The sequence below is a fragment of the Aptenodytes patagonicus genome, chromosome 1 (assembly GCF_965638725.1).
Source record: "Aptenodytes patagonicus chromosome 1, bAptPat1.pri.cur, whole genome shotgun sequence".
NCBI classification, from domain to species: Eukaryota; Metazoa; Chordata; class Aves; order Sphenisciformes; family Spheniscidae; genus Aptenodytes; species Aptenodytes patagonicus.
The window spans coordinates 14,570,234-14,595,865 of NC_134949.1; the positions used below are offsets into that span (position 1 = coordinate 14,570,234).

Here is a 25,632-nt window from a genome sequence, read left to right on the forward strand (position 1 = left end):
ATTCAGAAAGCAATGGCAAAGACATTCTCTTTTGTGAGAGAAATAGATTTTTAAGTCCATCAGGCTGAGAACGGAATTGGACACAGGTTAACTTGAGGCCTTTTTACTGCCAGAATTCTCTAGTTGGTTAAGTTACTGAGCAATGCATGACTGCTTCCTTCTTCCTGTGGATGATTTTCAGTGCTGCCATTAACTGCACAGACACACCTACTTGGGAAATTGCAAGAGGCCTGTTGGAGGAGAGAGAACACAGAGATTTTCCTCAGTAAAGGTTGGAAGGGTTCCCTGGCACTTGTAATAGCAGAACTTAAAGCACGGCTTGGCGAAGTGTTTAGATGCCCCCTTTTCTTCAGGAGGATTAGGTGCTAGGGATACTGCAGGTGTTAGGCAGGGATGTGGAGGTGTTGTTTTATTCTATTTTTTTAGATGCTTCTATGAGGCACCTAAATTTCTACCTGAGTTTCATTTTAGGACCTGCCATAAGAAAAGTTTAAGAAAGATGAGGAATCTTAACCTTGTGTCTTCCATGTCTAGTGCTTGCCCTGTTGCTCTTCCTCCCTTTAGATCCTATGCAGAACAGTGACATTCAGGGCTGTAACTCAAACTTTCAGTATTCTGAGAATACATTTGAAGAATCTATCAGTTAGAATCATGAAGCTTAAATACATATCTGTCATTCTCAGATTAACCCACAAATTTGGTGTATCATGCCAAACATCATGTTACAAAGCTAACGCGAAAAATAAGTGATATTTAGCATCTTTAAAAATGATAAAACTGTAGTTTTCTTGTATCTTTTTCAGGCCATACCCATTTGTTTTGTTTTATTCCAAATTCCATGGGCTAGAAATGTGTGTTGATGCAAGGACTTTCGGAAATGAAGCTCGATTCATCAGGCGTTCATGTACACCAAATGCAGAGGTGAGCATATACATAAAGTTAAATTAGGTTTTATTTACTTAGAAGTCCCCTTTTCCTTGAGTTTCCCAACTGATAATTTGAGCAATCCCTAGAATTTCTATACAGGTACTCTTTAAAACAAAACAAACACCCCACCCCCCCAAATAAAATGAAAAAAACCCCTGAAGTAATTAATGATAATATAATAATGTTCTCTTGAATATAGGTGAGGCATGTAATTGAAGATGGAACAATTCATCTTTATATTTACTCCATCCATAACATTCCAAAGGGAGCAGAGATAACTATAGCATTTGATTTTGATTATGGAAATTGGTAAGTATTTGAGCATGCTGTTCTAAAATATGTCTAATGCTTATTAAGTTATGTTGCGATTCAGAGTGGCTTTGTTTTTATATCGCTTACTTTCTTGCATGCTTTAATAACATAGGGCTCCTTAAGTATTGTATTTACAATGAACAGTGTGTGGGTAGGGTTTCTTCTGTATTTTTATTACTGCGTATGTGTTGCTAATTTCAGCAATGTTGCAGTTACTTATAAATGATGTGGAAAAGATACGAACTTAGATGAATGAGTAAAGATGTACTGTGAAAATTTATCATACATAGGTGTCCCGTAGTGTGGGGAGAATAGAGGGAAGATAATACAGAACTGTTCGGTAGTGCCCTATTTATTTCAGAGTGCCTCTGTAGTATAACTTCAGGAAGACAGTGTCTGTGGAATTTAGTTATAAATCATGTTTTTTTAATATGTGATTAAGAATGTTCAAATACACTGAATGCTTAGTGCCTTAGATTCTATAACCTATTACACATTTTCCTGAATATAACTGCTGCTCCTTTGATGAATTGGGGAAAGGTCTAATAAACTGTTGCCGTTATCTGTAAGCATAGTTTTGAAATGGTAAAGGAGACGATTGGTTAAGTTCCACTCACATATGTAGGAACTGTTATTCAAACACCTCTTTGAAATCTGATGGCAAAATAAAGCCTTTGAGTGATATAATCTAGTAATGATTTCTCTTCGCTAGTAGGAAATGTTCTAGGGTATAGGTACATTGTGCAGGAACATCTAGGCTAATACTGACCTTGGAAACTGAAGCATTGAAGAGCCTATTTCTGTATGTGCACTTGGTCGGGTCCAGAAGCAGTCCAACTGTTTCACGTTTTGCTACTCCAAGGTAATACACTTTTCTGTGGTCTGCTCATAAGTCAGCTTGGGTGCAGTGCTGTGCAGACATGCCTTCACTGCTTCTGGGCCTGAACTAGATATGTCCATAGAGTACTACCTGTATTAATCAACTTGGGTTCAGACTAGCTCAAGATACCTTGCACTGTTAAGTGTTGTAGACATACTCCTACATCCATCACATGAAGACAACCTGAGAAATTGCCCAGTTGATAGGTTTTTCGGGTTTTGTTATTTATCCTTTTAAAAATGTGTAATAGTTGTGTTTAGTACCTGCAGCTGACAGCCTGTGTAAGTTAAATGTGTTTGAATAACAGTTCCTATCTATCCAAGTGGAACTTAAAATTGTGCAAAGTGACTCTGAGTTCTTTCCAGTGTGCTCGTTCTGTAAATTGTGTCTACTGTCTTTGCATAAAGCAAGAGCTCTCCTTCTCTGTCTCTTAATTTCTTTAATGTGGTGGTGGTGTTTCCACCCAGGATATACTCGGGGTTTAGATGTCTGCCATCTTTTAAGCAAATTCTGTTAACCAGTAGATGAGAATTTTGAATTCTAGCAATATTGTATATCTTGGTGAAAACTTGAGTCAACTGCTTTTAATATGGTTGGTTTGTATCATAGCAGATGTTTTAATGTGAAATGTATCAGCTTGTGTGATTTAGTATTGAAAAGTGTCATTGCTGTACAGCCTAATCCAAATACGCCTTCTTGCATTTAATTACTTTTAGTAAATACAAAGTGGATTGTGCTTGCCTCAAAGAAAATCCTGAATGTCCAGTTCTCAGACGTTCTGAGCCTACAGAAAACATCAATACTGGATATGAAACCAGAAGGAAAAAGGGAAAGAAAGAGAAAGATGCTTCAAGAGAAAAGGAGACTCAAAATCAGAACATCACATTGGACTGTGAAGGAGCAGCCACGAAAATGAAAATCGCAGATAATAAACAGAGGAAGCTCTCTCCCCTCAGGCTGTCCATTTCTAATAATCAGGTATTGACACAAAGATGATCAGAAAGAAAAGCTTTTAAACACAAATACTGTCCTTTTGTAGTTCCTAAAGGAATTTTAACAAGTCACTGAAAAGGGGTATGGAGATTTATCAAAAATCGTAATGATGGATAAGCTGTTTAGAATTTTTTTTTATACTATTTTCAGTTTTCCTTAATCACAGAATCATAGAATAGTTGGGGTTGGAAGGGACTTCTAAAGGTCATCTAATCCAACCCCCCCTGCAATGAGCAGGGACATCTTCGACTAGATCAAGTTGCTCAGAGCCCTGTCCAACCTGACCTTGAATGTTTCCAGGGATGGGGCAGCCACCACCTCTCTGGGCAACCTCTACTGGTGTTTCACCACCCTCGTCGTAAAAAAAATTTTTTCCTTTTAGTTTAAAACCATTACCCCTTGTCCTATCGCAACACGCCCTACTAAAAAATTTGTCCCCATAATATTTGATTGTATTTAAAGATATGTTGGTTCCCATACCAGTTTTAACTATACATTTTTCCTCTGAATTTCTTTGTGTGTCTCTAATGTGAAAGCCTCATGTCATGCTTTCAGGAGCTCCCAGTCCATCCTGAAGTGTCTTTTGGTTAGTTGCATATGTTACTCAGGAGCGTAGTATTTTAAACACAGCAATAAGTAGCCCTGCTCCTATAACAAATAAAACTTCAACCCAGAATATAAAGTGTTGGCTGCAGCTCTGTGTAGAAGATTAGAGTCTGGGGAGTTGGGAGGAGGAAGGTATGTTTTGAAGCTAAATACTGGATAATAGCTGCATAGTATAGTAAAGCTACCTGGTAATATGCCATGGTAGTCAATTTTAAATTAGTCTTAATATGTCAGTTTGAAAGAACTAGTGGGAGAGATCCATGAGATTAATTATTAACTTAATTTTGCAGAGCACCCATTAAAGATAAATATTTAACATGAGAAGATGGTTACTTTAGTAACTATCTATCTTTCTTTTTTGGGGGGGGGGGTGGGTGGTGGTGATTTTTTTTTCTTACATGATGGTTTTGATGATCATTTAGGAGCAGAGAGAAAGGACTTACTCTGGGAGGGAGCCATTTCCAAGTTCTTAACCTTTTAACATCACTTAGGAGTGAAGGAAATAAGGTGAAAACGATTGATCCCCAGTTTTCATAAGATGATCAAATTGTTCTGGAGTTTTAGTAGCTAAATAGCTTAAAAATGCTTGGAAGTCCAGAAGGCATGGCATGTGACTGTTACAAATTACGATCTCTAGAGGCAACATTTAAATTTTCTCATCTTAAGTGATTTTTGGTTTTCTGTTTGTTTTGTTTTTAACAAGTAATAACTGGAATTTGGAACCTTATCCTGAGCTTATAACATAATATACAATGCTTATATAGAACAGTCACAGGAGAACTTGTATTGGTTTTCAAAACTGAACTTAAAACAGTAGGAATTGTGATAAGAATAAAGCTGTTAAAATGTGTATCTAAACACAGAAGCCAGTCAATTAATAGCTTTTTTCCAGGGGTGAAATAAATAATGCTAAGGTACAAAAAGTACATTTACATTTCCCCATACGCTTTCAAGACAACTGTTAAAAAAAACTTTGTCTAGTCCTTTATGTAAAAGTGAAATTGCATATAGGACTAGTGAACACTTAACTCTCTTCAAAGTTACTGTTTCATGGTTGGGGTTTTTTGGTTTTTGTTTTCCAAAACAGAAAACCATTATTAGTTAGCTAACTCTTGTATTTCCTTATGGTATGGCACTGTCATTAGATTCTATAGTGAGAGTTTAAATGGAAAATGTGACTTTAATAAAATAGACTTTTGAGCTGAGAAGAACCTCTATGTAATTGTCTGTTAACACCTCCTTTGACATTCACTCTATTTCACTAAAACTATGCTTTTTTTTTTTAATGGGTGTGTAATGTATCGCTCCTAATTCTTTAACTGATTATAAAGTGGCTAGATCAATGGCCAGTGCTAGTGCCCAAAAGTTTCTATTGGTTTGGAGATTAAATTCTGGGGTGGGGTTTTTTTGGGTTTTGGGGTGGTTTTTTTTTTTTGGTTGTTGGGGTGGGGGAGTGGGGATGGAACCCCAAAATTTCAGTAAGATCAGTATGCTAAAGATACAGATGCATCTAAGGTCAGAATGGAAAAGATCTAGTCAGGTGATGATATTTACAGGTTTATACAAAGGTACAAGTGGATACTAGGGGTTTTTTTACATTTTTGTCTTGATTTATTGGCTTGGTTACTTTCGATGTAGTGATCTGAGGATTCTTAGTTTTGCGTAGCTTTTAGTTTTCCCTAGTTTGTAAGAGTAGTAGAGCTTCTGTAAAGCAGTCATTTCCATCTTTCAGGAGCCAGATTTTATTGATGATATAGAAGAAAAAACTCCCATTAGCAATGAAGTAGAAATGGAATCAGAGGAGCAGATTGCAGAAAGGAAAAGGAAGATGGTAAGTTGGGAAGCAAGTAGCTGCCTAAAGTTGTCACTAAGGCTTAGTGACACCTGCTCTTCCCATGCTAATTGCTGCCTTCTTGTAGGCTTGTAGAACCTGAGTATATATGAAGTCAGATCCTTACATGAACTTCAACTTAAAATGCAAGGCTTGCTGTTTGAGAGCATTTCATCTGGCTTGATCATTGCTTTCTGACGAAAACCTGCTTTTATCTTCAAACGTATATAATTTTCTATTGCCTTTAAAAAAGACATTGTAGAAATCATCTAGATTTTATTTTCTTCACTCTTTATTATTGCATGTTATTTGTAATGGCTATTTTATAGATAGTATTGGGAGTCAGGATTTTTGCCTGACTTTTTTTTTTGAGTTCCCAACTTACAAAGCCTCAGAAATCCTAATTTTTCAGAGGTTGGTAGAACAGTGTTACGAAACTGGCATTTTAAAATGTGTTTTTCTTATTAGGTATTCAAAATGTGAGATACTTGAAATTACTAGTGAAATCAAAATCTTGGCCAAGTTGTATAATAAAATACTAATATTTGGAACTTTGATTTTATTGTTCGTGCTCACGGAGCTTCTGATAAGTGGAGTTCAAGGTGGCACCAAAACTGTCTGCATCTGCCTGGACTTAAAAAAAAATAAAGGGGGATGGGGTGTATGTTCCTTTTGGTCAGTATTTCCTACAACTCTGTCAGTAGCAAAATTGATGAGACTTGTGTTTATTAGACATCAGAAAGCAAAACCTGCTCAAGTAAAATGTATATTTTAATACGAAATCTGAAGAATGACAGCATGAGCTCTAATATTAACATAATAACAGTGTCTTGTCGTGCCTTTGAGGAATGATTCTCATCAAACACTGGTGGATGTATTGGTTTTGCTCTAGAGGATGTGCTGGCTTTTTTTTGGGGGGGGGGCACTTTACATTTGTATTCTTACTAAAGCAAAGCTCTCTGTGAAACTTAGTTACAGCAGAGTTGCTGTAATAGTTAAAGATGTAATTATTACTCTAGCTCCATTATGAGGATTGCAAATAACTGCAAGTTTGCCTGTATTTTTACCAAGCAAACAGAGGCAGGTTCAGTGGCAAAACAAAATTGGGTTCCTCATTCACTCACGAGCAATGTATTTGCGGGTATTCTTCTTTCTTTGCTATAAACACATTGTTGCTGTCAATGCACTGTTGAGCTGCAGGCATTTATTAAAAAAAATAAAGTTTGTAATAGAAGCCTCCAGTTCTGCCACCCCTGTATTGCCTTAAACAGAGCTCTGTGCAGATGAAGAGATCTGCCTCTGTACAGCACTAGGACCTGAATTACGGATATACAGAAAACTTAGCTTCTCTCTGTGACCTAATGTTATCTTATTTTGAAATAGTGATTCTTGGAGTTGATTATATGTTTTGATGTAGTTTGTGACATTTGGAAAATTGGGTGAGAGGATAATGGAGCTTTCTGTTTCATACTTGTATTCGTATTACATACCTTTCTGGTCATTAGTGTTTCATTGTTTTTAAATACTATACATGCAAGTAAGCAGCTCAGAGCTATGTGTTCTTTTTATGCTTATAGGCCAGTGATTTACTAGTAAATCACTATTTTTAGCAAGTTCTTAAATCCAAAACAGGACCCTCTTCTTGTTTGTCAGGGTTAGTATGAATGCAAGCCTTTCTTCAGGAGTCTGTAATAATTGCAGTCACTGTAACATCTCCCTTTCCTCTGAGCTTTTGCTGAAATTGATCTACCCATCAACACACAGTGAACATGTTCTGAAGTACTTTAAAAAAAAAAATATTTATTTACGTATTTACATGTGCGAAAGATATGACTGAAACTTGATCATGATTGTTATTAAATCCATCAGACAAGAGAAGAACGGAAAATGGAAGCTATCCTGCAAGCTTTTGCCAGACTAGAAAAAAGAGAAAAAAGAAGAGAACAGGCTTTGGAAAGAATCAGCACAGCAAAAACTGAGGTTAAATCAGAATGCAAGGAAGCACAGATTCTCAATGACGCTGAATTTATCCAGGTAATTACCTGGAACTTTTTTTTAAAGCTAGCTTTTAACGTGGCATATTTTATTAGTTTGGATACGGAGCTGCACTTTAAGTTGTATGAAACACTTTTTTTCCTCTGAACTCAAATTTATTTGACTGAAATATGTATAGTTCTTTGACATTATATTATGTTTGCTCCTGATTTTTTTCAAGAAAATTTGTATAGAATTCGTTTATGACAAATTTCAGTTACATTAGTTTATGCAAATGTGCACACCCACACCCTCCCCCAGCTGTATAATTCGTCTCTCTCTGAAGTTCAGGATGGGAGGTGTTTACCGATGCTGACTTTGGCCACAAGAGGTGGCTCTCCTTAGGCACCCTCTATAACCAGTGGAGAACAACTTGCTGCTTTAGTGGGTTATTCAGGAACAGATTATAATCCTTTCTTTTCTTTTAAAGGAAAGGAATTATTAAGGCGTAGTTTGCTCTGAATTCTTGCAGATGATACTTAAATGTTTCATAAACAATTTCTTACTCTGTTGTTGCTGGATGCTAGTATGCTTCTTACCTTGCGAATACTCCTACAGATTCTCAGTTCAGCTTGTGTCCCTGGATAATATGTCAGCATGCTGTTAAGTCACTTTTGTGAAAATGCTAAACACTTAGTAAACTATAAATTACAAAAAGGATATTGAACTGAAAGACATAAGCAGCTGATTTCTAGCTTATGGATGAATGAACGTGGTATGGCAGTTTTTACACAAATCTGTGGTGATCTGCTGCAGTGACTGGTGTCTGTGAATACTCTGCCAATGATATATCAGGTGCTTGGGAGGAAAATACAGGAAATGTTGTAGTTTACCTTGAAGAAGGATAGAAATACTCTCTCTGAAGTATTTTAGTTCTAACAACAAAAATGAGATAGAGGCTTTCTGGGCCTGTAAAGGAAGGGGGAACTGACATTTTGTTTTAAGAAAGATACGTAGCTTTACATGTGTGTGGGATCTGTTTACTAGACTTCTATTTTGTACCAGGAACCAGCAAAAGAAGAAACTGCCACCAAGCCTACCCCAGCCAAAGTTAATAGAGCTAAACAGAGAAAAAGCTTCTCACGAAGTAGAACTCACATTGGACAGCAACGTAGACGACACAGAACTGTCAGCATGTGTTCAGATATCCAGCCATCTTCTCCTGATGTGGAAGTAACTTCACAACACAATGAAACTGAGAATGCTGCACTGGTAGCTGAGCCTGAAACAGAAACTGTTGTTACAGAAATGGTTACTGAAACGGAAGCTCCAGCACTTAATAAATGCCCTACTAAGTATCCTAAAACAAAGAAGGTATGTCTCTTAAGGGATGGGGAGAAGAGGATGGACTTTAACTAGAGTTTTAAGAAATTATAGGCTGCTGCATCAGTATGCAACTATATATAGATTTTTTTTTTCTTAAATGTTGACTCATTTCTTTAAAAATCACCGTTACATAGCCACTCACTGGTAATAAATTAAGGGATTTTAAAAAGTATGTGTAACATCCATTGGTAGAAGTTATTTTGAATTTTAAAAGACTTCTAAAATACATCTTTCAGAACAATTTTGGAACAAATGTTTTCTAAGGGAAGTACTTTCTAAATGGACAGAAACAATATGCACAACCAAAACATAATTAAAGCTGTTAATTTAAAAGGGAAAAAAGGAAATACAAGTTGCCTTTCCTTCCTTTGTTCATCATATGCTTTAGAAGGCATTTTAATGGTAGCAAACAGAATATCTGAAAGGAAATAATTAACTTCTAGTACTTCCGAGATGTCTGTTCTGAAGTGAATGGATTTAAACACTCAAAATTTACGTGCATGTTTGGAGGGGAGACTCTTTACTCTCTTTAGAGCTTTGTTTTTAAATTTTTTATTTGACTGCATTGCAAAGAGCTTGAAGAAATGCCACAATATTTAAAGACACTTGAAAAAATCTTAAATCTGCAAGTGTGAATAAAGCAGTAAAACTTTCTGCTTTAAAATTCTACAGACTGCATTAAAAAGTGACTTTTTTTTCAGTGCACTTTACAAGTTCTTCTGAAAATTTGTTTGGTGGAGGGGAAGGGGGAGGATGTCATAGGTTGAAACTTCTTGTCAAATGAACAATAACAATTTCCAGATGGTTTTATCTTACTCGCAAACATACTTACTTATGTATATATTTTTTTTTAAAAAAAAAAGCACCTGAGTCATCCTGTAACAGTGCTTATTGCATCACTATTAAATTCTTGTCAGAGGGGAGACACAATCTTTCTTCCTTTTTTTGTGTTGCGTAGCAAAAAAGGAAGATATCTGAGAAGTCTGAATTTTACTGCACTTTTTTGCTGTTTCATAGTATTAAGGATAAATGTTTGTGAAATGTCTCATTGCATTGTACCCAGTGTCCCTTAAGTGAGGAGAAAGTCCTGCTTTAAAAAAGAATTAATAAATATAAATAGGTTTGTAAAAGATGAGCAATGTAAAATTAAATATATTATGATAATCTGTGTTAAAGCCTTAATATCATCATATTAATAATATTTAATGTGCTGGTTTTGCTTGTCCTTAACTTTGTTGAACCATTGTAAAATTTAGGAGGTTAGTTTCTCTGTTAATAGGAACTAAAATCCGTTTTTCAAAACCACTGAACTAGTTAGAAAAGAATACCTGTTTTTGACAAGTGTGCCTTAGTAAACATGTTGTAATTTAATACAACTACAATGGTGAAGAAGGTTCAAGGTGTCTGCCTGACACGTTGACTGAAGCACAGTCCTGACAGTACGGAAATCTGATGAGGAGTTGACTTAACTTTGTTCTATTAATGTTACATTATTTTCCCTCCACTTAGGTGCTCAGGCACAAGTTTAAAACTTGTCTTGCAATTCTGTTACTAAATTCATACCGTAACTACAGTTGATCTGGGCACTTGTATAGTACGTTCAGTGAGAATTAAATACGAAAGAACTAATTGTTAATTTACAAAAAAAAAAAAACCACTCCAAAACCGAACAAAAAACAAAGCCAAAACCCAAAAAGCAAAACCCCCAAAACTTTGGTATGTAGAGCAAATCTATACTGATTCCTTCTGCTGTCCCCGTTATTTCACTAAAACTGTCCTCATTTTGCCCTGTGTATTCTTAAACTTGCAGCCTGGAAACTAGCTGTTCTCTGGTTTGTGTAACAGTTGACTAGGTGAATAATTAGACTAAAAAAAATTCTAAAAGCCACTGATAAAAACCACTCACAAAACACTAATTTTTTTTTCTCTCTCTGTTTAGCACTTGGTCAGTGAATGGTTAAGTGAAAAGAGTGATAAAACAGGGAAGCCTACAGACAGTCTATCAGAAAGGCCTCTACGCATAACTACCGACCCTGAAGTTCTGGCTACTCAACTGAATTCTTTACCAGGTCTCACTTACAGTCCACACGTATATTCAACTCCAAAGCACTATATTCGTTTTACTTCACCATTCCTTTCAGAAAAGAGGAGGAAAAAAGAACCTGTGGAAAACATTACTGGCTCTTGTAAGAAGGTAAAGCTTCCCTTCGTTATGGTTCCCCATCCCGTATTAATTAAAAATAGGTCTGTATTTGCTACCATGAATTCAGGCAGAAAAAAGCTGGTTGGCAAACCAGTTCTGTCATGTGTAATGCGTTTTGAAACGTTTATCATTAAACTGTTAAAGTCACTGATTTGAACTTGTTTTATTACAGCGTTGGTTGAAGCAGGCTTTGGAAGAAGAAAATTCAACAATGATTGATAGATTTAATTCACCATCACAAGAGAGATCTAGAAGTCCAGCCATCAATGGTGAAAATAAAAGTCCTTTATTACTGAATGACAGCTGTTCCTTAACAGGTGAAGCTTTTACTAATACAGTGCATAAGAGCTATGTCACAGTAGTTCAGTGTGGAAGACCGTGGTTTTTAAAGTGATGAGTTAATAAAAATTCCAGGGTATTTGCACCATTTTCTGATACTTTCTTTGAAAGAAACGCTTAGTTGCTTAGTGGTTGGGATTTTTTCCCCCTTTAATGTATAACTGATACTAGATAAGTAACCACCATATCTCATAGTGCTTACAGTCAACAAAAGATTAATGTTTTTGACTACGAATATTAAGAGGTTAGATTACAAATTTGTTTTCCGTGCTGTTCTATATATTCAGAATTCCTTTTAAATTCAGTGTTGCACACAAGGGAGAAGCTGCATAGTCTTTTAGGCATAATACAAAATGGGAACATGCTAAAAATTAAACGCAGTTCTGTAAGGATATGGAGCATATCAGATGTCTCCTGTGTACAGTCCTGAACTTGGAATTTCCACTTTTTAGCTGAACAGTCTTAAGAATGCATAGAAGTCGACGTTTTCTGGAAACATAGACGGTTCTTCCCATCATCCTAGCACACAAATTTCAGTTACTGATATATCTGTAGGCTGTTAATTTATTTTTCAGGAAGTCTGTAGGCTGTTAAGAGTTCGTCTTTCAGGAAGCCTGCCCTTAAGAGGTTTTTGTAATCTTACTGATATTTTTAATGTGGAGATCATAATTCATTACATCAAGTACTTAAGCAACTGTAAGTGATTACTAGATGTAGATATCTTCTAGCTTTTTTTCTAATTTTAACATACAGATCTAACCACACCACTAAAAAAACGAAGACTGTATCAGCTGTTGGAGTCTGCCTTCTCAGAAACGTCCACACCTACTCCTTCTCCGTATGCCACACCAACTCATGCTGACATCACTGCCTCCGAGCCATCATTGTTTGCTACTCCTCCTAGGGTAAAAACAGAAGATGAAGCTTGTAGAAATGGTTACAAACCCATATATTCGCCAGTTACTCCTGTAACGCCGTGTATACATGGAAATACCATGCACTTTGAGGTGAGATTTATAATGAATTTCATTGTGTTCAGAGAATGTGTTTACACGTTCTAGTGTAAATCAGTATTTGTACTCCTGCTACAAGGGCGTGTTTTATGTTTCTCCAGGCTAAACAAGAAATTGACTTGCAATTTCTTCTCATTTATTTAGAATATTTCCTCACCTGACAGTTCCCCAGAAATAAAAAGGCGAGCTTACAGTCAAGAGGTAAGGGTATTTGCCAAAACCTGCAAATGGTATCTTGATTGCACCTCTGTGGCTGCACTGTTCTTGGTAAATGCTTTTTACCAGCCATTGCAAGTTTCCTGGAATGTACAGGGTGGCTTCCCTGCAGGTTTTATTTGCTTATCGTTGTGTATTTCCACGTTACCTATTTCACTTTCTATTTTAAACTGATTTCTCTCTCCTCTTTTTCTGCATTGCTTAAAAATCCCGATGGCTGTTGTGGAAAGGAGTAACTACTGCAATTTATAGCTAAGAGCAGAAAAACAACACCTGAGCTTTTCAGGCTGTAGTTGGATTTAAATTAACATTTCTCCTTGTTACCAGCATCTCTTAATTGTTTTTGTTGAGCCCGATTATGCTCTGAGTGAGAGAGCAGAGCAGAAAGGTAATAAATGGGTTTGGGTGAATTAGTTTGGTGCAGCAAGGGCTGTTATGAGTGTGCCTGAGTACCTGCAGCCTGTCCCACTACAGCGCTGGAGCCGGTGGCCGGGCCGCTACAGGGCAGTGTGGCTCGAACAGGAGAGCTCCCACGGGGCCCTGTGGGCTGGCACGGGGGGTGAGGAACTGTTCCACAGTCACCTGGAGCTCAAATTTGGTGTGGTAATGAGAGGTGTAAACGTAATGGCACCTGAAAGGAATAGGTAAAAACAAGTAACGATAAAAGGATTGAGTGGGTTATGCTAAGGGAGGCTTTCACTTCTGGTGAGTCGTGTAAATGAACCCTCTGAGTATTCTCTGCTGGGAGCTAAGCTCATGTATGTATGGTTTCTCTAGGTCAAAATCTTAAATGTTGAAATACAAAAAATTTTTCATACAGTCATAGCTGTCAACTGAATTTAACAATTAACTTCTAAACTACTGTAACTGACTATTTTAACGTTTATCTGACTTGAAAAGAGGGGTTTTACTTAACTTTCGCTTTGTAATACAAGTAATTTCGAAAGGATTCATGAAAACCTTAAAACACGTTGGTTTAGAAAAGATACTTCCAGCCATGGATATGTGCTGGATTTTTTCATGGTTAATATGGTTTCAAGAAGTACAAAAGTTAGTTTCTACTGGTTTTAATATTGTCTTAAAATTCTAAAGTGTCTCGGAAAAGCTTTTTCTCTTTTTTTGTCGTCTTGAAATAAATGTTTTGACGCTGAGGATCCCTTTTATGTTGAATTGAAGCAAGTGCTTTGTAACTTCTTGGCCAGGGACTTGTTCCTGTTGAAGCTCCTCCCCTTCCTCTGCCAGTCATAAATAAAACCTGGTGTTTAAAGTTTATTTTGGCTCTGGTTAGTGTGCATTTTATTAAAATGCTTTTTACCTAATACATGGCAATAGTAGGAATAAGTGGCTGTAGAACTGTCTCAAAAATAGATAAATTCATGGTACTGGAAGGCCTTTACTCCCTCTTCAAGGCACAACTGAATGTCAGAATAGTTGCAGTTTTGTTGCAGTATGGAAAAATAGTTGACATGCCTTTTCTTCACGCAGGGATATGACAGAGCATCGATTCTAGCACTGAATTCTTTCAGAAATTCCAACCTGACAGAAATGGGCCTGCAAGAAATAAAGACTATTGGATATTCCAGTCCAAGGAATAGGACTGATGTCACACGGCAGTGTACTGGAGAAATGGAATCTGTGTCGGACCTCCAGATGGGACTCGAAGTAATTGAGCAAAGTGCACTGCATAAAAACCTGGAAGCCCCCACACATGATAGGACTGATTCAAACAGCCAATTAGAAACTGCTCATTGTGGACGGGGCACAATTTATTCTTCCTGGGTAAAAAGTCCCGACAGGACAGGTGTAAATTTCTCAATGAATTCTAATTTGAGGGACTTGACCCCTTCACATCAGTTGGAGGTAGGAGGTGGATTCAGAATAAGCGAGTCAAAGTGCCTGATTCAAGACGATGCTAGAGGCATGTTCATGGAAGCATCTGTTTTTTGTACTTCAGAAGATGGAATTGCATCTGGCTTTGGAAGGACTGTCAATAACGACAACTTGATGGATGGAAATTGCACACCCCAGAATCCTCCACAAAAGAAAAAGGTTGTAATTTTAAGAATCATTTGGTCTGTCTTATATAGTCTGCTAATGATATTTCTATAACAGAAAGAACCATAATATAATAAAAAACAACTGATGGCTCACCTTTAGATAATACAATGTAGTAGACATTATTCAGGGGAAATAATGAAGAGCAAAGAGTAAAGCTGCATACATATATTAGTAAATTTATTTTTTTTCCAATTAATAGATACAAATTCACTTTTATTTCATGAGTCTTAAATGAATTGCTCCATAAATAATTTCAGGTTTGAAAATGGTTGCTTATGCCACCAAGTATTACAATATTCTCCTACATAGAATATATACTAGCATCATAGAGATCATATGCTGTGAATATTTGTTATGAATTACTGCAAGAAATTGCACTAACATTTAGGATACTGAGACTTTAAAATTCCAGTTTTTGTATACTTAAGGTATCTTGGTTTCACTGTTAGAACTACACAGAAATCCTTAGTTCCAAGAAATCTTTTTCTTGGCTTAATTTCTTTTTTTTTTTATAAAACACTGTGTTTGAAAAATAAGTACAATCTAAATTTGGTACTCGCATGAAACAGTTCTTGTAGGTAAGTTGTGTGGTCATGAGCAACTCAAACCAGAACTAGAAGCTACCCTGCGTAACTGTCTCTGACTGCACGTTACTGTCAGGTTAGACTCCCTTTGCTCCTTGCAGAAAGGATGACAAACATGGAAGGCAATAGTCTCCAATGCAGCAGCTTGCTATTTCTGTCTCGTAACAGACTGTAGTAATCTTTCTTGTTTGAAAGATGATATTTATTTTCTTTATGAAAGTAATGATCTGGGGGGTGGGGGCATATTCTGTGTGCGTGGGTGCACAATGAGGTTCTGGGTTTTTTCGGTCCCATTATACCCCCTTGTACATGCCTGCTCCCCTGTGCTCTGGGGGCATCCTGCTAGGGAGCACTCATGATTCTTCCTTCAGAAGTTCTCCACCAGAACTGGATTTTTGCTTACTTTGCTTCAAACTGAGACGTAACTGAAGCAAGATAGTAGGAGCTCTGTTCTTACCTGGTCCTGAATTTTATACCTCCCATGCGTGTTACCGTAGCCCTGCTGTTTTGGCAAAGCCAAAAAAACATAAAAGAAGCAAAAAAATTCTGTAGCTTCACATTCTTCTTTGTCTGAAGGTTAAATTAATTTCTTTTTAAATCCCAGCAACACTTAGTGCTTCAGTAACCCTCTCCCCCTTCTCTTGCTGACAAGGATTCTTCCACGTTGTTACTGCTGAGGGCTTATGCTACACTAATCCCTAAATGCAAAAAGGTGTGGCTTCCCCCTGACACCCCCCCCCACCCCCACCCCCCCCGATTTCTGTCTAAAAGTCTCAGTTGGAAGAAACAACCAGAGAAGATTGTAGCTGTACCCCTGAAAGGATGGGGGTTAGGCTTTCCAAGGACACACAAAAAAAGGCAGCCTTTTACAGTGTAAAAAGCGGGGGGGAATATCTCGCCTAAGGAGAAGGTGAGAATTTAGGAATTTTCTCGGAGAATAATAGAAGCCTTTCCCTAGGATCATGTAAGACATGAATGTCCTTATGCAGTTGCTAAAGGAGGTGTTTCCATATTTCAACATTTCTGTGGGCATTTGCTCCTCTATTTTTTTCTCACCATTGTACAAGTTCATCCCATTTCAATACAGTCCTGTATGTAGTGGCCATGCTGCATAGATTTCATCCATTCTTAACGCTGAAGCTTTCTTTAAAGCAATATTATTCAAGGGAACCCTGTCATGTGATGTGGAAATAACAGAAATTGTTTCAAAGCAAGATCCAGTTCTTAACCTAAACTTTATTTTATGAAAAATATTTTCAACTTTTCTTACCCTGACACATAGATGAGCCTTTAACGGATAGAACTGTTTAAAAACAAACAAACAAAACCTCAGGACTGCAAAGAAAGCAGGCTGCCTTGGTTTCTCTCTCTGCGTAGAAATGGATGTCTGCTTTTATTGAGGACTAAGCCAGTTAAACATCTTTTTTCATTATTGCACTTCAGTTTCTTGTTTTGGATGCTATATGGTTCAGAGCAGGTGGCTGATAAAGAAAAGATACAAACACATTAAATGTCATTTCCACCAAACTAGTTTCCTTACGGAATAAAGTAGGTCTGAAGGTCAGTATTTCAGCTTTCTGCTTCAAATCCTGAAGATAGATAGTGAAAACATGAAAATTTGTTTTTCTCACTGAAGGTCCAACATTCAAAGGGTTTTCTATTCTATGGAAGCTTCTGTGTAGTGATTTTTATATACATATATATAAAAGTAGAAACCGCTCTTCCCTTCACGCGTTGTTTTTGGTAATAAACTTTACTTGGAATTTAGCATTAAAATACATTCTTAATCAGTCTGTTTTAGAGCGCAGTAAAGACACAAGTTCAAAATAAACTGGGAAAAGAATGAAAGTTTAAGTTGTGAATTCTGTATGTTCAGAAAAATGTATGAAGAGCTTAGAGAATCCTTTGATTTATGCAGTAGAGTGAAGCAGAAATGTGGTGGGTTTTCCTTACGAGGGAGTAAGACTGAGAGCAGGATGTGACATCTCTTAAAATTGGCTTTAGTGTATCAATATACTCTTACTAATGCTGCAGTTCCAGGAAAAACTGTAAAGTCCCTTGTAGCTTCAACCAACAGTATGACTTCAGCAGTGAATCTTTTGCTGATCTGTATCATCTTTTGTTTCTTCCCTGAGGCAAAATGCATACTTCCTTCTCTTGGCAGAAGCTTTTCTTTACATCGTCCTTATAGTCATTAGTTGCTCAGTACTCTGTAAATTCACTGCAGGTGTGGTGAAATAGCTTCAATTATCTATCCCCATTTTCTTTTAGAACCAAGTAAATGGTATGTCTTACTGAAAGAATACGTTTAATCGGAAGTGTCAGAAAGGAAACAAGTAAACTTCCCTTCTAATGTTTGGTTTGGTTCTTTTGTTTTCTCCATAGGTATCCTTATTAGAATACCGTAAGAGACAACGAGAAGCTAGAAAAAGTGGCTCAAAGACAGAAAACTTCCCCCTGGTAACTGTATCTCCTCATGCTGCTGGTGGAGGAAATATAAGTGGTAACAACGGTGCTAATGATGGGTATAACAACAGTGGTGAAAATGGGGAGCAAACTGATAATGCTGCAAGCCTACCTTTACCACTGCCAACTACTGTTTATAATGCAGCTCCAGAAGAGACTGGCAACAACTGTGCAATTAAGGAATCTTCTGCCAGTGAGAAGAATGAACCAGAAGTTCAGTGGTAAGCCACGGAACTATAGGACTAAAGTGCTGAAGAATTATTTACTTAATTCTAAGTCTTTTCTATTTGAAGTCTAGTTTTCATTGATGAGGGTACAGTTGCAGATTACTGATTGGAAGCCCTTCTTTCAGATTAGCAAAAGAATTGTCTTACCTCTTTCCTCAGAAGTATAGCAGATACCTCATAAAGATTAGAATGTATGGAAAATTACCCATAAGATACCAGTTACCTTATTTTCATTCTCCTTTGCTTTTTTATTTTCTAAGAGCAAAACAGGTATTGGTTTGAGCAAGACAAGTTGTCTAGTTCTGTAGATTATAAAATTGCGTTGCAAATGTGTAGAAAATGGCATCGGTGAGTGCTTGCTGAGGTGTGTGGAGGAGGGAGCAGCAGCAGGATGGAGAGGATGCTGTAATGGCTGTGAGAGATTTGAGTCCGATTCTCAGTATGACCTTGCCTCTGCACACATGTCCTTGTATCTCCACTGCTTCGTCTGTGGGCTGAGGAGAGTATTTTTCATCTTAAATCTCAAAACTTTTCCAAAAGTACTGTAGGGAAGAAGGGTGGAACAGGAGAATAATCTGTATTGATTAGCAAAAGCTTCTAGAAGACTTTAGGAAGTCTGTTTTTCAGTGATTTGGCTGGAGTGTGTTTGTGGTGTTTGCTGTTGCTTAAGTGCAATGTGCAGGGCTGCATGCAGTCTGCCTAATGGTTCTTTCTGCTCAGATGGAGATTATGTGGTGATACTTGCATCATTGTTTATGGTCATTAAATGGTTCCCCTGTGTGCAGACCATATGCGCTGTTGGATGCCATGCCAGACTCCAACAACCAAAAATTCCGGGGAGAGATACAGTGTGAAGGGCGATGAGAGAGAATGACTTCAGTCTGTATAAACATTGTACAACATTTTCCACTACATTTTTGGTAACCTTAAGGTAGATGGTCAGCTGTGGTGACGCTGTCTCCAAAATGTTACTAGCACAAAATAAACCCTGCAGATGTTCTTTATGCTGTAGTGAAGGCCTAACGGTGTTGGGGACGAACATGGGCTGAGGAGTTGAACATCCTTCTGCTCAGATGCTCCAGCTATTCCAGAATAAAAGGATTTTGTAGAGCCAATTGAAGGGAGAACTAAGTGCAGTCTTCAGAGTTTCACTGAAAAGGGGCTGAAAGTTGACTGTGCAGAAACAAGTGTACGATATTGTAAGCAAAGAACATGGAAAACAGGCTAAACAGGGAAGAACTTATCAGTAAGTTTTTGCAGTAATGCTGCAGACAGCACCAAAATTTATTTTGGTACAACAGTATTGTAGAGTAATGCCGCATGTTCTTGCCTGAAAGAAAAATTGAGTTTTGTAGAGTGCTGTCATTTATGTTCTTGATCAGATTGTGATTGTCAGATGTAATTGATTTTAAGAGAGAAGATATGACTGTCGTTTCATACCCACTATCTGGCAAGTTAAATGTAGAAGCTTAAACAGATATATTTGTGGTCGTGCAGTATTTACAACTATGGATCCACTATTAAAGAGCAAATTCTTTAAAAAAAAGTTATTTCTTTAAAATGAAAAAGACCATTTCCAGCTTTGGAAGAAGACCGTTTTCTACAAATGGAGAGTATGAAGCAGTACCTGCAACCTTTATTTTTTGAAGTGTAGTTTTTGACTTTTCAACCGTTTGGAAAAAGAAAAAAAACCCACAGATCTACAGCTGCTGTTTCCATATTAAGAGAAATTGTCAGTTCTTGTAATGTAACACAGTTGCAGGAAATCAGTATATTTAAAGTGGGAGAAAATAGATACAAAATACTTAACAAATCACATTCCTTATGTACAACCACTTATTTGGCTCTTACATGTAGTCAACACTGTAAACTTTCTCTGACCCAGTATTTGCATATACATTGTCCTAAATTTGGCCCGTGGGAGTACATCCTCTTAAACTTAAAACGTGCTTTTCTCTTCCAGGACTGCATCAACCTCTGTGGAGCAAGTGAGAGAACGAAGTTATCAGAGAGCTTTACTTCTCAGTGATCATAGGAAAGACAAGGACAGTGGTGAGTTCATTTATCATGTTGAAGGTAGATAAATCTAACCAGTTCCCCCATGGTAGTCCGTAATCATTCTAATACTATGTTTGGGTCTGCTTCATCTGTAGGGGGAGAATCACCCTGTAGCCCATGCTCACCGTCTCATGTTCAGTCTCCACCTTCATCTCATTCAAATCTCATTTCCCAGTTGCAGCTTAAAGTCCCTTCTTTCACTGAATTTATGGAAGGTCAGTAAGCAGATGACCTTGTATGACACTTGACATATCGAATAGTCTCTTACAACAACTTGTAATAGCTCTTTTAAAGTCAAATATAAAGTGCTTAGCGATCTTTGCAAAGGACTTGATTTCCCCCCTCTTATATTTCTCTCTGCTTTATATCTGTAGAACCCGATGCTGAAAATCCAGAGCCTGCTTCTGAATGTCCATCCCCAGATACTTCACAAAAGACTTGTAAGAGTCCGTCAAAAGCAAGCAAGGTAATGCACAGTGTATGCAGGTGCCTATGGGTTGGCGCGTGTTGTATAATATGCATATGAATACATACATACATCCCTGATTTATCTTAAAAAAAAAAGTTAATCTCATTATTTACTACTTAGATGAACATGTATGTACGTAGCCTATCTGTGCAGTAATTTAACATAGGTAAACATCTGTGAGAGTATTTGTGGTAGTCCATACATGCTAAAAAGTTGGTTTACGTTCTGTTCTTTCAGTAGCTGTACCTATTTACGTATGATCTTGCATTCTGTAGACACAGAAGAGATGGTATCAGTGGATTCAGTATCACCGCAGTTCTGCAGGGTGAATGCTGAAGAACTGGCAGTCAGAACTGACAGTAGTAACGTGATTTACGTACTTCTCACCTTAACAGGAGTTTGCTCTTGCCATGTCAGGGTTTGGCACTGTTTGTCAGTAGAGGTACTGGTACGGAGAAAGATGTTGAGTGGCTGCCTGTACAGTATGAAATGAAGTAATTCAGGTTGTAATGTTTAGTCTCTCTGCTTGCACTATGCCAGTTTTAAAATGTTAAATCATTCTAAAAATGGCTTTAGTTTTGTAAATGGTCTTGTCTGGAATTATTTCTTTCAGACTCAGAAGTCTAAAACTTTTAACAAATAACAGATTCTGGCTTTGACCTGACGGGTCATATTTCTGTTACTACTTTAAAATACACTTGCTAGTCTTTGACTCTCAAGAATGATTGATACATACTTGCTAAAAATAGCATCGTGCTAAGTTTAAGCTTTCTACTGTCGCTGTTTTTCTTGCACCAAATATACATCCTGTGCCTCAACACTTTTTTTCCCCACCATCAGGGGGAGAGAACAATATTCTGAGTTCTTTTCATTCTAACACATGCGTAGTCAAGTTTTGAATGCTTTGCACTGACTGACTTTCTTTCATTCTAGCCCTCTTCACCGAGTCCTGTAGTTTCAACACAGTCACTTGGGAAAACACCCACAAAACCAGACTCGCACTGGGAAACTGCAGCCAATGCACCCGAGGCCGAATGTGCGAATCATCCAAAATCCGAGCTGCAGCAAAAACAGCTGACAAACAACGTCCAAGCACTTTCAAAAAATCATCCATCTCAATCACATCTGCGCAGTTCTGCTGAGCAACTTTCACATTCACAGAAGGTGCCTTCCGCACCTTTGAAGCTGCATTGCCCCCCTTCGCCTCATGTAGAAAATCCTCCAAAGCCCTCTACCCCTCACGCGCCTGTGCAGCATGGTTATCTTTCACCAAAGCCTCATTCACAGCAGCTGGGATCTCCATACAGACCTCACCATCCACAGTCACCTCAAGTTGGAACGCCCCAGAGGGAAACACACCGAAACTTCTATCCGGCAGCACCAACCCTTCAGCCTAGTAATCAGCAGCAGGCTAGCGGACCCCTCTTTACTCAGACAACTTCAGGACAATCTTCAGCTTCTTACAGCCAGTTTAACCAACAAAATTTGAACAGCAGTGCACCACCTCCCCCGCCCCCCCCACCCCCTTCTTCTACTTACTATCAAAACCAGCAGCCTTCTGGAAACTTTCAGAGTTATAGTCAGCTGAAGGGCAGCATACCCCAACAGACTGTGTTTTCATCTGGACCAAATCAAGCACTTCCTGGCACTGCGGGTCAGCAAACCGTGCCGGGACACCATGTAACTGCAGGGCATTTTTTGCCGTCTCCGAACCCCAGTATTCATCACCAGGCATCGGCGTCTGCTGCTCCACCTCCTCCTCCGCCACCACCTGCTCCAGGACCTCACCTTGTACAGCAGCAAAGTACTCATCAGCAGCACTCTGTAGCACACGTTGTCGGTCCAGTTCATGCTGTGGCAGTAGCTCCTGGATCGCACATTCATTCTCAAGCTGCTGGTCACCATTTGCCACCGCCGCCTCCGCCACCAGGTCCTCTCCCCCACCACCAACCTCCCCATCCTTCAACTGGACACCAAGGTTTGCAAGCACAACACCAGCATGTTGTAAACTCTGCACCTCCCCCCCCTCCACCCCCACCCTCCAGCGTTATAGGCTCGGGGCACCACCCAGCATCAGCACAAGGGTTACACCACCCATCTCATCAAGGACCCCCCCATTTTCCTTCAAATGCTCACACGAGCGTGTCCTCCTATTCCTCACAAGCCCCGCATCACACAACGTTAGGACCTGGACCTCAACATCAGCCTGCTGGAACAGGACCTCATTGCCCACTCCCCGGTCAGGGTCCTCACATCCAACCTCAAGGACCAAACAGTATTGCAACACCTACTGCTTCGGGGTTCTGCCCTCACCCTGGCTCTGTAACCCTTCCCCACGGAGTGCAGGGGCCGCAGCAGGCGTCCCCGGTGCCTGGACAGATCCCCATTCACAGAGCACAGGTGCCGCCCACTTTTCAGAACAATTACCATGGTTCAGGGTGGCACTAAAATGGATCCCTTTAATCCTAAACATTTTTAAAATGTTCTGTAATATAAACTGTGTATATTTCATATGTACCTATTCAAGGTACTTTTTAAAGCTTGTACATGATACTTTGTATAAAAGCAAACACCAGTGCTCTTTCATTGTATTCTTTCCATTTTTTGCTTTTTAAAATTCCTGAAAATGTGCTGTTAAGCCAGTATTAGGTATTTCTTTTTATTTTGTAAGTGAACATTCCAGCTGTTTTTTCTGGCAGTAGGTTTGATGCTGCATAATCTTTAAAATTTTATTGTTGCAGTTAAATTCATTTAGTGAATGTTTTCTATATTACTTTTATACATATGTAATTAAATAAGTACACAGGCTAAGTGATGGCACTAACAATTTTTTTTTTCATTTTCTTCTGTCAACAGTTCTTTGTGTGCATAGAGATAGAAAACAATGCAATACAAATTTTTATAGTTTTGGTGTGGACATGGCTTTTTGTTTCATCAGTTATTTGCAGAAAATGTAATTTAATGTATAGACTGTTTCTAATGTCTCCAAGTGCTGTAAATACTGTATTTCTTTTGCTTGTAAAATTGCTTAAAGCTTCTTTCATTTGATATAGTATTGTATATAATAAGTCTCTTTTGCAAAAAAAAAAAAGTGTGATCTTTGTGAAAGTAGTACAGTATACGATCTTTAATTTTTTTTTAATATACTGTCACATTGCAGCACTGGTTGGGCATTTTAATTCATGTTAATAAATCACAACTCTGTCAGTTTTAAGTGCTTGTCCTGAAAGGGTGGTATGTCTTCAGGGAAGTGGCCTTATGTATGTAAAAGAAACACCTGCTCTGGTCACTGTGAGGCTGTTCACTTCCCTGCAGTGTCCAGCTGTGGATTTACTGCTGTAGCACAGACAGATGTGCAACTGGCTGTAGGAAGGGGGTTTGTTCATTTCCCCTGCTGAGTCTAGAGGTGAGGAAGAGAAGAATGGCTCCGAGCCCAGCAGCATCTTGTGCCGGCTTACTGGTGGGTTAAGCAGCGGGTGGTGTGTTACACGGAGTATTTGTATACCCGTACCATTGGGCGCTGGAGCTGTATCGGGAACATCATTCCGACCATGGGTGCAGATGGCAGTACCACTGGCACACGGCAGTACGTACCCATTTTCCTCCTCTAGCGGATCGTCAGGCCCTCCTGTCAGTGCAGTAGGTGCGGACCAAGACTGTGTCAGACTTGCCAGAAAGCTTAAAGATAAGCGAAGTGGTGTTTGTAATGCAGCCTTTCTCATTGCTGCCCACCCACTGCGCAGCTTCCCTCATCAAGGGAGAGCCGAGTGAGTGGTGCTAAAATGGGGTGCGGAATGTTACAAACTGTATAGTAGTATTTATTTTTATTAAAGGAAGTAAGTAATTTATGCCTGCTGCTGAAGAGCAGCAGCTAAGATGGTGCTGTTGCACTTATCAGGTGCAGAGTTATTCCATAATTGGCGTGTGACAGTGTCCTTACATCTTGGCAGTGACTGCTCTAAGTTCTGCTCACACCACAGGACTGTGCTCGAAGGCTCTACCCCAGAACCAGAGAAGAAAACCAGTGTGCAAGAAAACCTGAAACGGGATAGGATGGGAAGTTCCTACTCGCTGAAAAAGAGGTGGTGATTCTTTCTTTTTATCATGTAGGAAAAAAATTGGGGCTGCTTTAAATTGTAATTTGCCTGTAATGACTGAAAAATTCTATTAGTAAAAGTAGTACACCAGAAATACTTTCCTGAACAACTGCTGGCTACACAAAACACACTGGAAGACACAAGTTTTGCAGTAGCACACAGAAGAACAGGATTAGGCCGTCAACACCAGCAGCAACATCAGCCCAACCCACCCTATGTCACTGCCCAGGCACTGATTTTGAAAAAAACCTGCATCACCCCCCTGAGCCCACAGTTCCAATCTGGTGGTCCCGACCCTCTTCCAAGTAGATCGTTACATCATCTCAAATGTAAGAGAGTATGTAAGATACACACTGTACGTGGTGAGGTCTTAGAGCAGCGTAAGGAGGGGACACGCTGGATTGCAGGACAGGACTGGTACTATGCAAGCTTCCGTAAGCTGTGTTGTATTGCCATGGCCAAGCAAAGGGCAGAGGTACGCTGGTGCTGTAAGCTTAACTCGCCTTGCGTGGCCTGCGTTTGAACCGGCACTTCATTCACATGCTAATATTTTCTATGTATTCAAGAACAAACTTCTAATTAGTTGCAGCAACTAGGCACTACTAGTGGCTACTCCAGGTGTGAAGCTGAACATAATTTTTACCTCTAGCTCTGGAGTCCATTGTGGCATCATCCTTCCCTCCGGTGTCGTCTTTGCGGCTGTTAAAAGCAGTTCCAGTGTGAAGTGCCTGGGGAGCAGAAGCTGAAGGCATGCCATCCTGAAACCCAGCTGCTGGCAGGGCCTCAGCACGTGGATGAGTTTCTCCTGACCCACGTGCTGTGTCGCACTCTGTGGCGGCTTTGCAGTTCCTTTTTAGATGAGTGGCTGCACCGGCATATCAGGGACGGGGTAAACGTTTGCTTGTTTATAGTAGGTAAACACCTTGTACAAAACAATACTCTCTTTTTGGTTTTGTCATGGTTCACCTAGCAACCACTTATCACACGGCCCCT

General features: G+C 38.9%; 1 protein-coding gene across 5 annotated transcripts in view; it reads left to right on the forward strand.

Annotated features, from left to right (window-relative positions):
• The window catches only part of KMT2E (lysine methyltransferase 2E (inactive)), a 63,228-nt gene extending 39,472 nt beyond the window's left edge, over positions 1-23,756 (forward strand). For 3 of the 5 annotated variants that reach the window (XM_076328325.1, XM_076328342.1, XM_076328333.1), the window contains 16 exons: positions 804-921; positions 1,127-1,236; positions 2,836-3,097; positions 5,451-5,549; positions 7,419-7,583; positions 8,589-8,897; positions 10,849-11,103; positions 11,285-11,429; positions 12,205-12,458; positions 12,609-12,665; positions 14,166-14,729; positions 17,708-18,009; positions 19,979-20,067; positions 20,169-20,288; positions 20,448-20,539; positions 21,476-23,756. In XM_076328325.1, the coding sequence (XP_076184440.1) occupies positions 804-921; positions 1,127-1,236; positions 2,836-3,097; positions 5,451-5,549; positions 7,419-7,583; positions 8,589-8,897; positions 10,849-11,103; positions 11,285-11,429; positions 12,205-12,458; positions 12,609-12,665; positions 14,166-14,729; positions 17,708-18,009; positions 19,979-20,067; positions 20,169-20,288; positions 20,448-20,539; positions 21,476-22,990 (4,456 nt within the window). In that variant the 3' untranslated portion in view covers positions 22,991-23,756. The remainder of the gene's footprint in view (positions 1-803; positions 922-1,126; positions 1,237-2,835; positions 3,098-5,450; positions 5,550-7,418; positions 7,584-8,588; positions 8,898-10,848; positions 11,104-11,284; positions 11,430-12,204; positions 12,459-12,608; positions 12,666-14,165; positions 14,730-17,707; positions 18,010-19,978; positions 20,068-20,168; positions 20,289-20,447; positions 20,540-21,475) is intronic. The other 2 variants (XM_076328350.1, XM_076328360.1) reach the window with 2 other exon arrangements.
• The last annotated feature ends 1,876 nt before the right edge of the window (positions 23,757-25,632 follow it).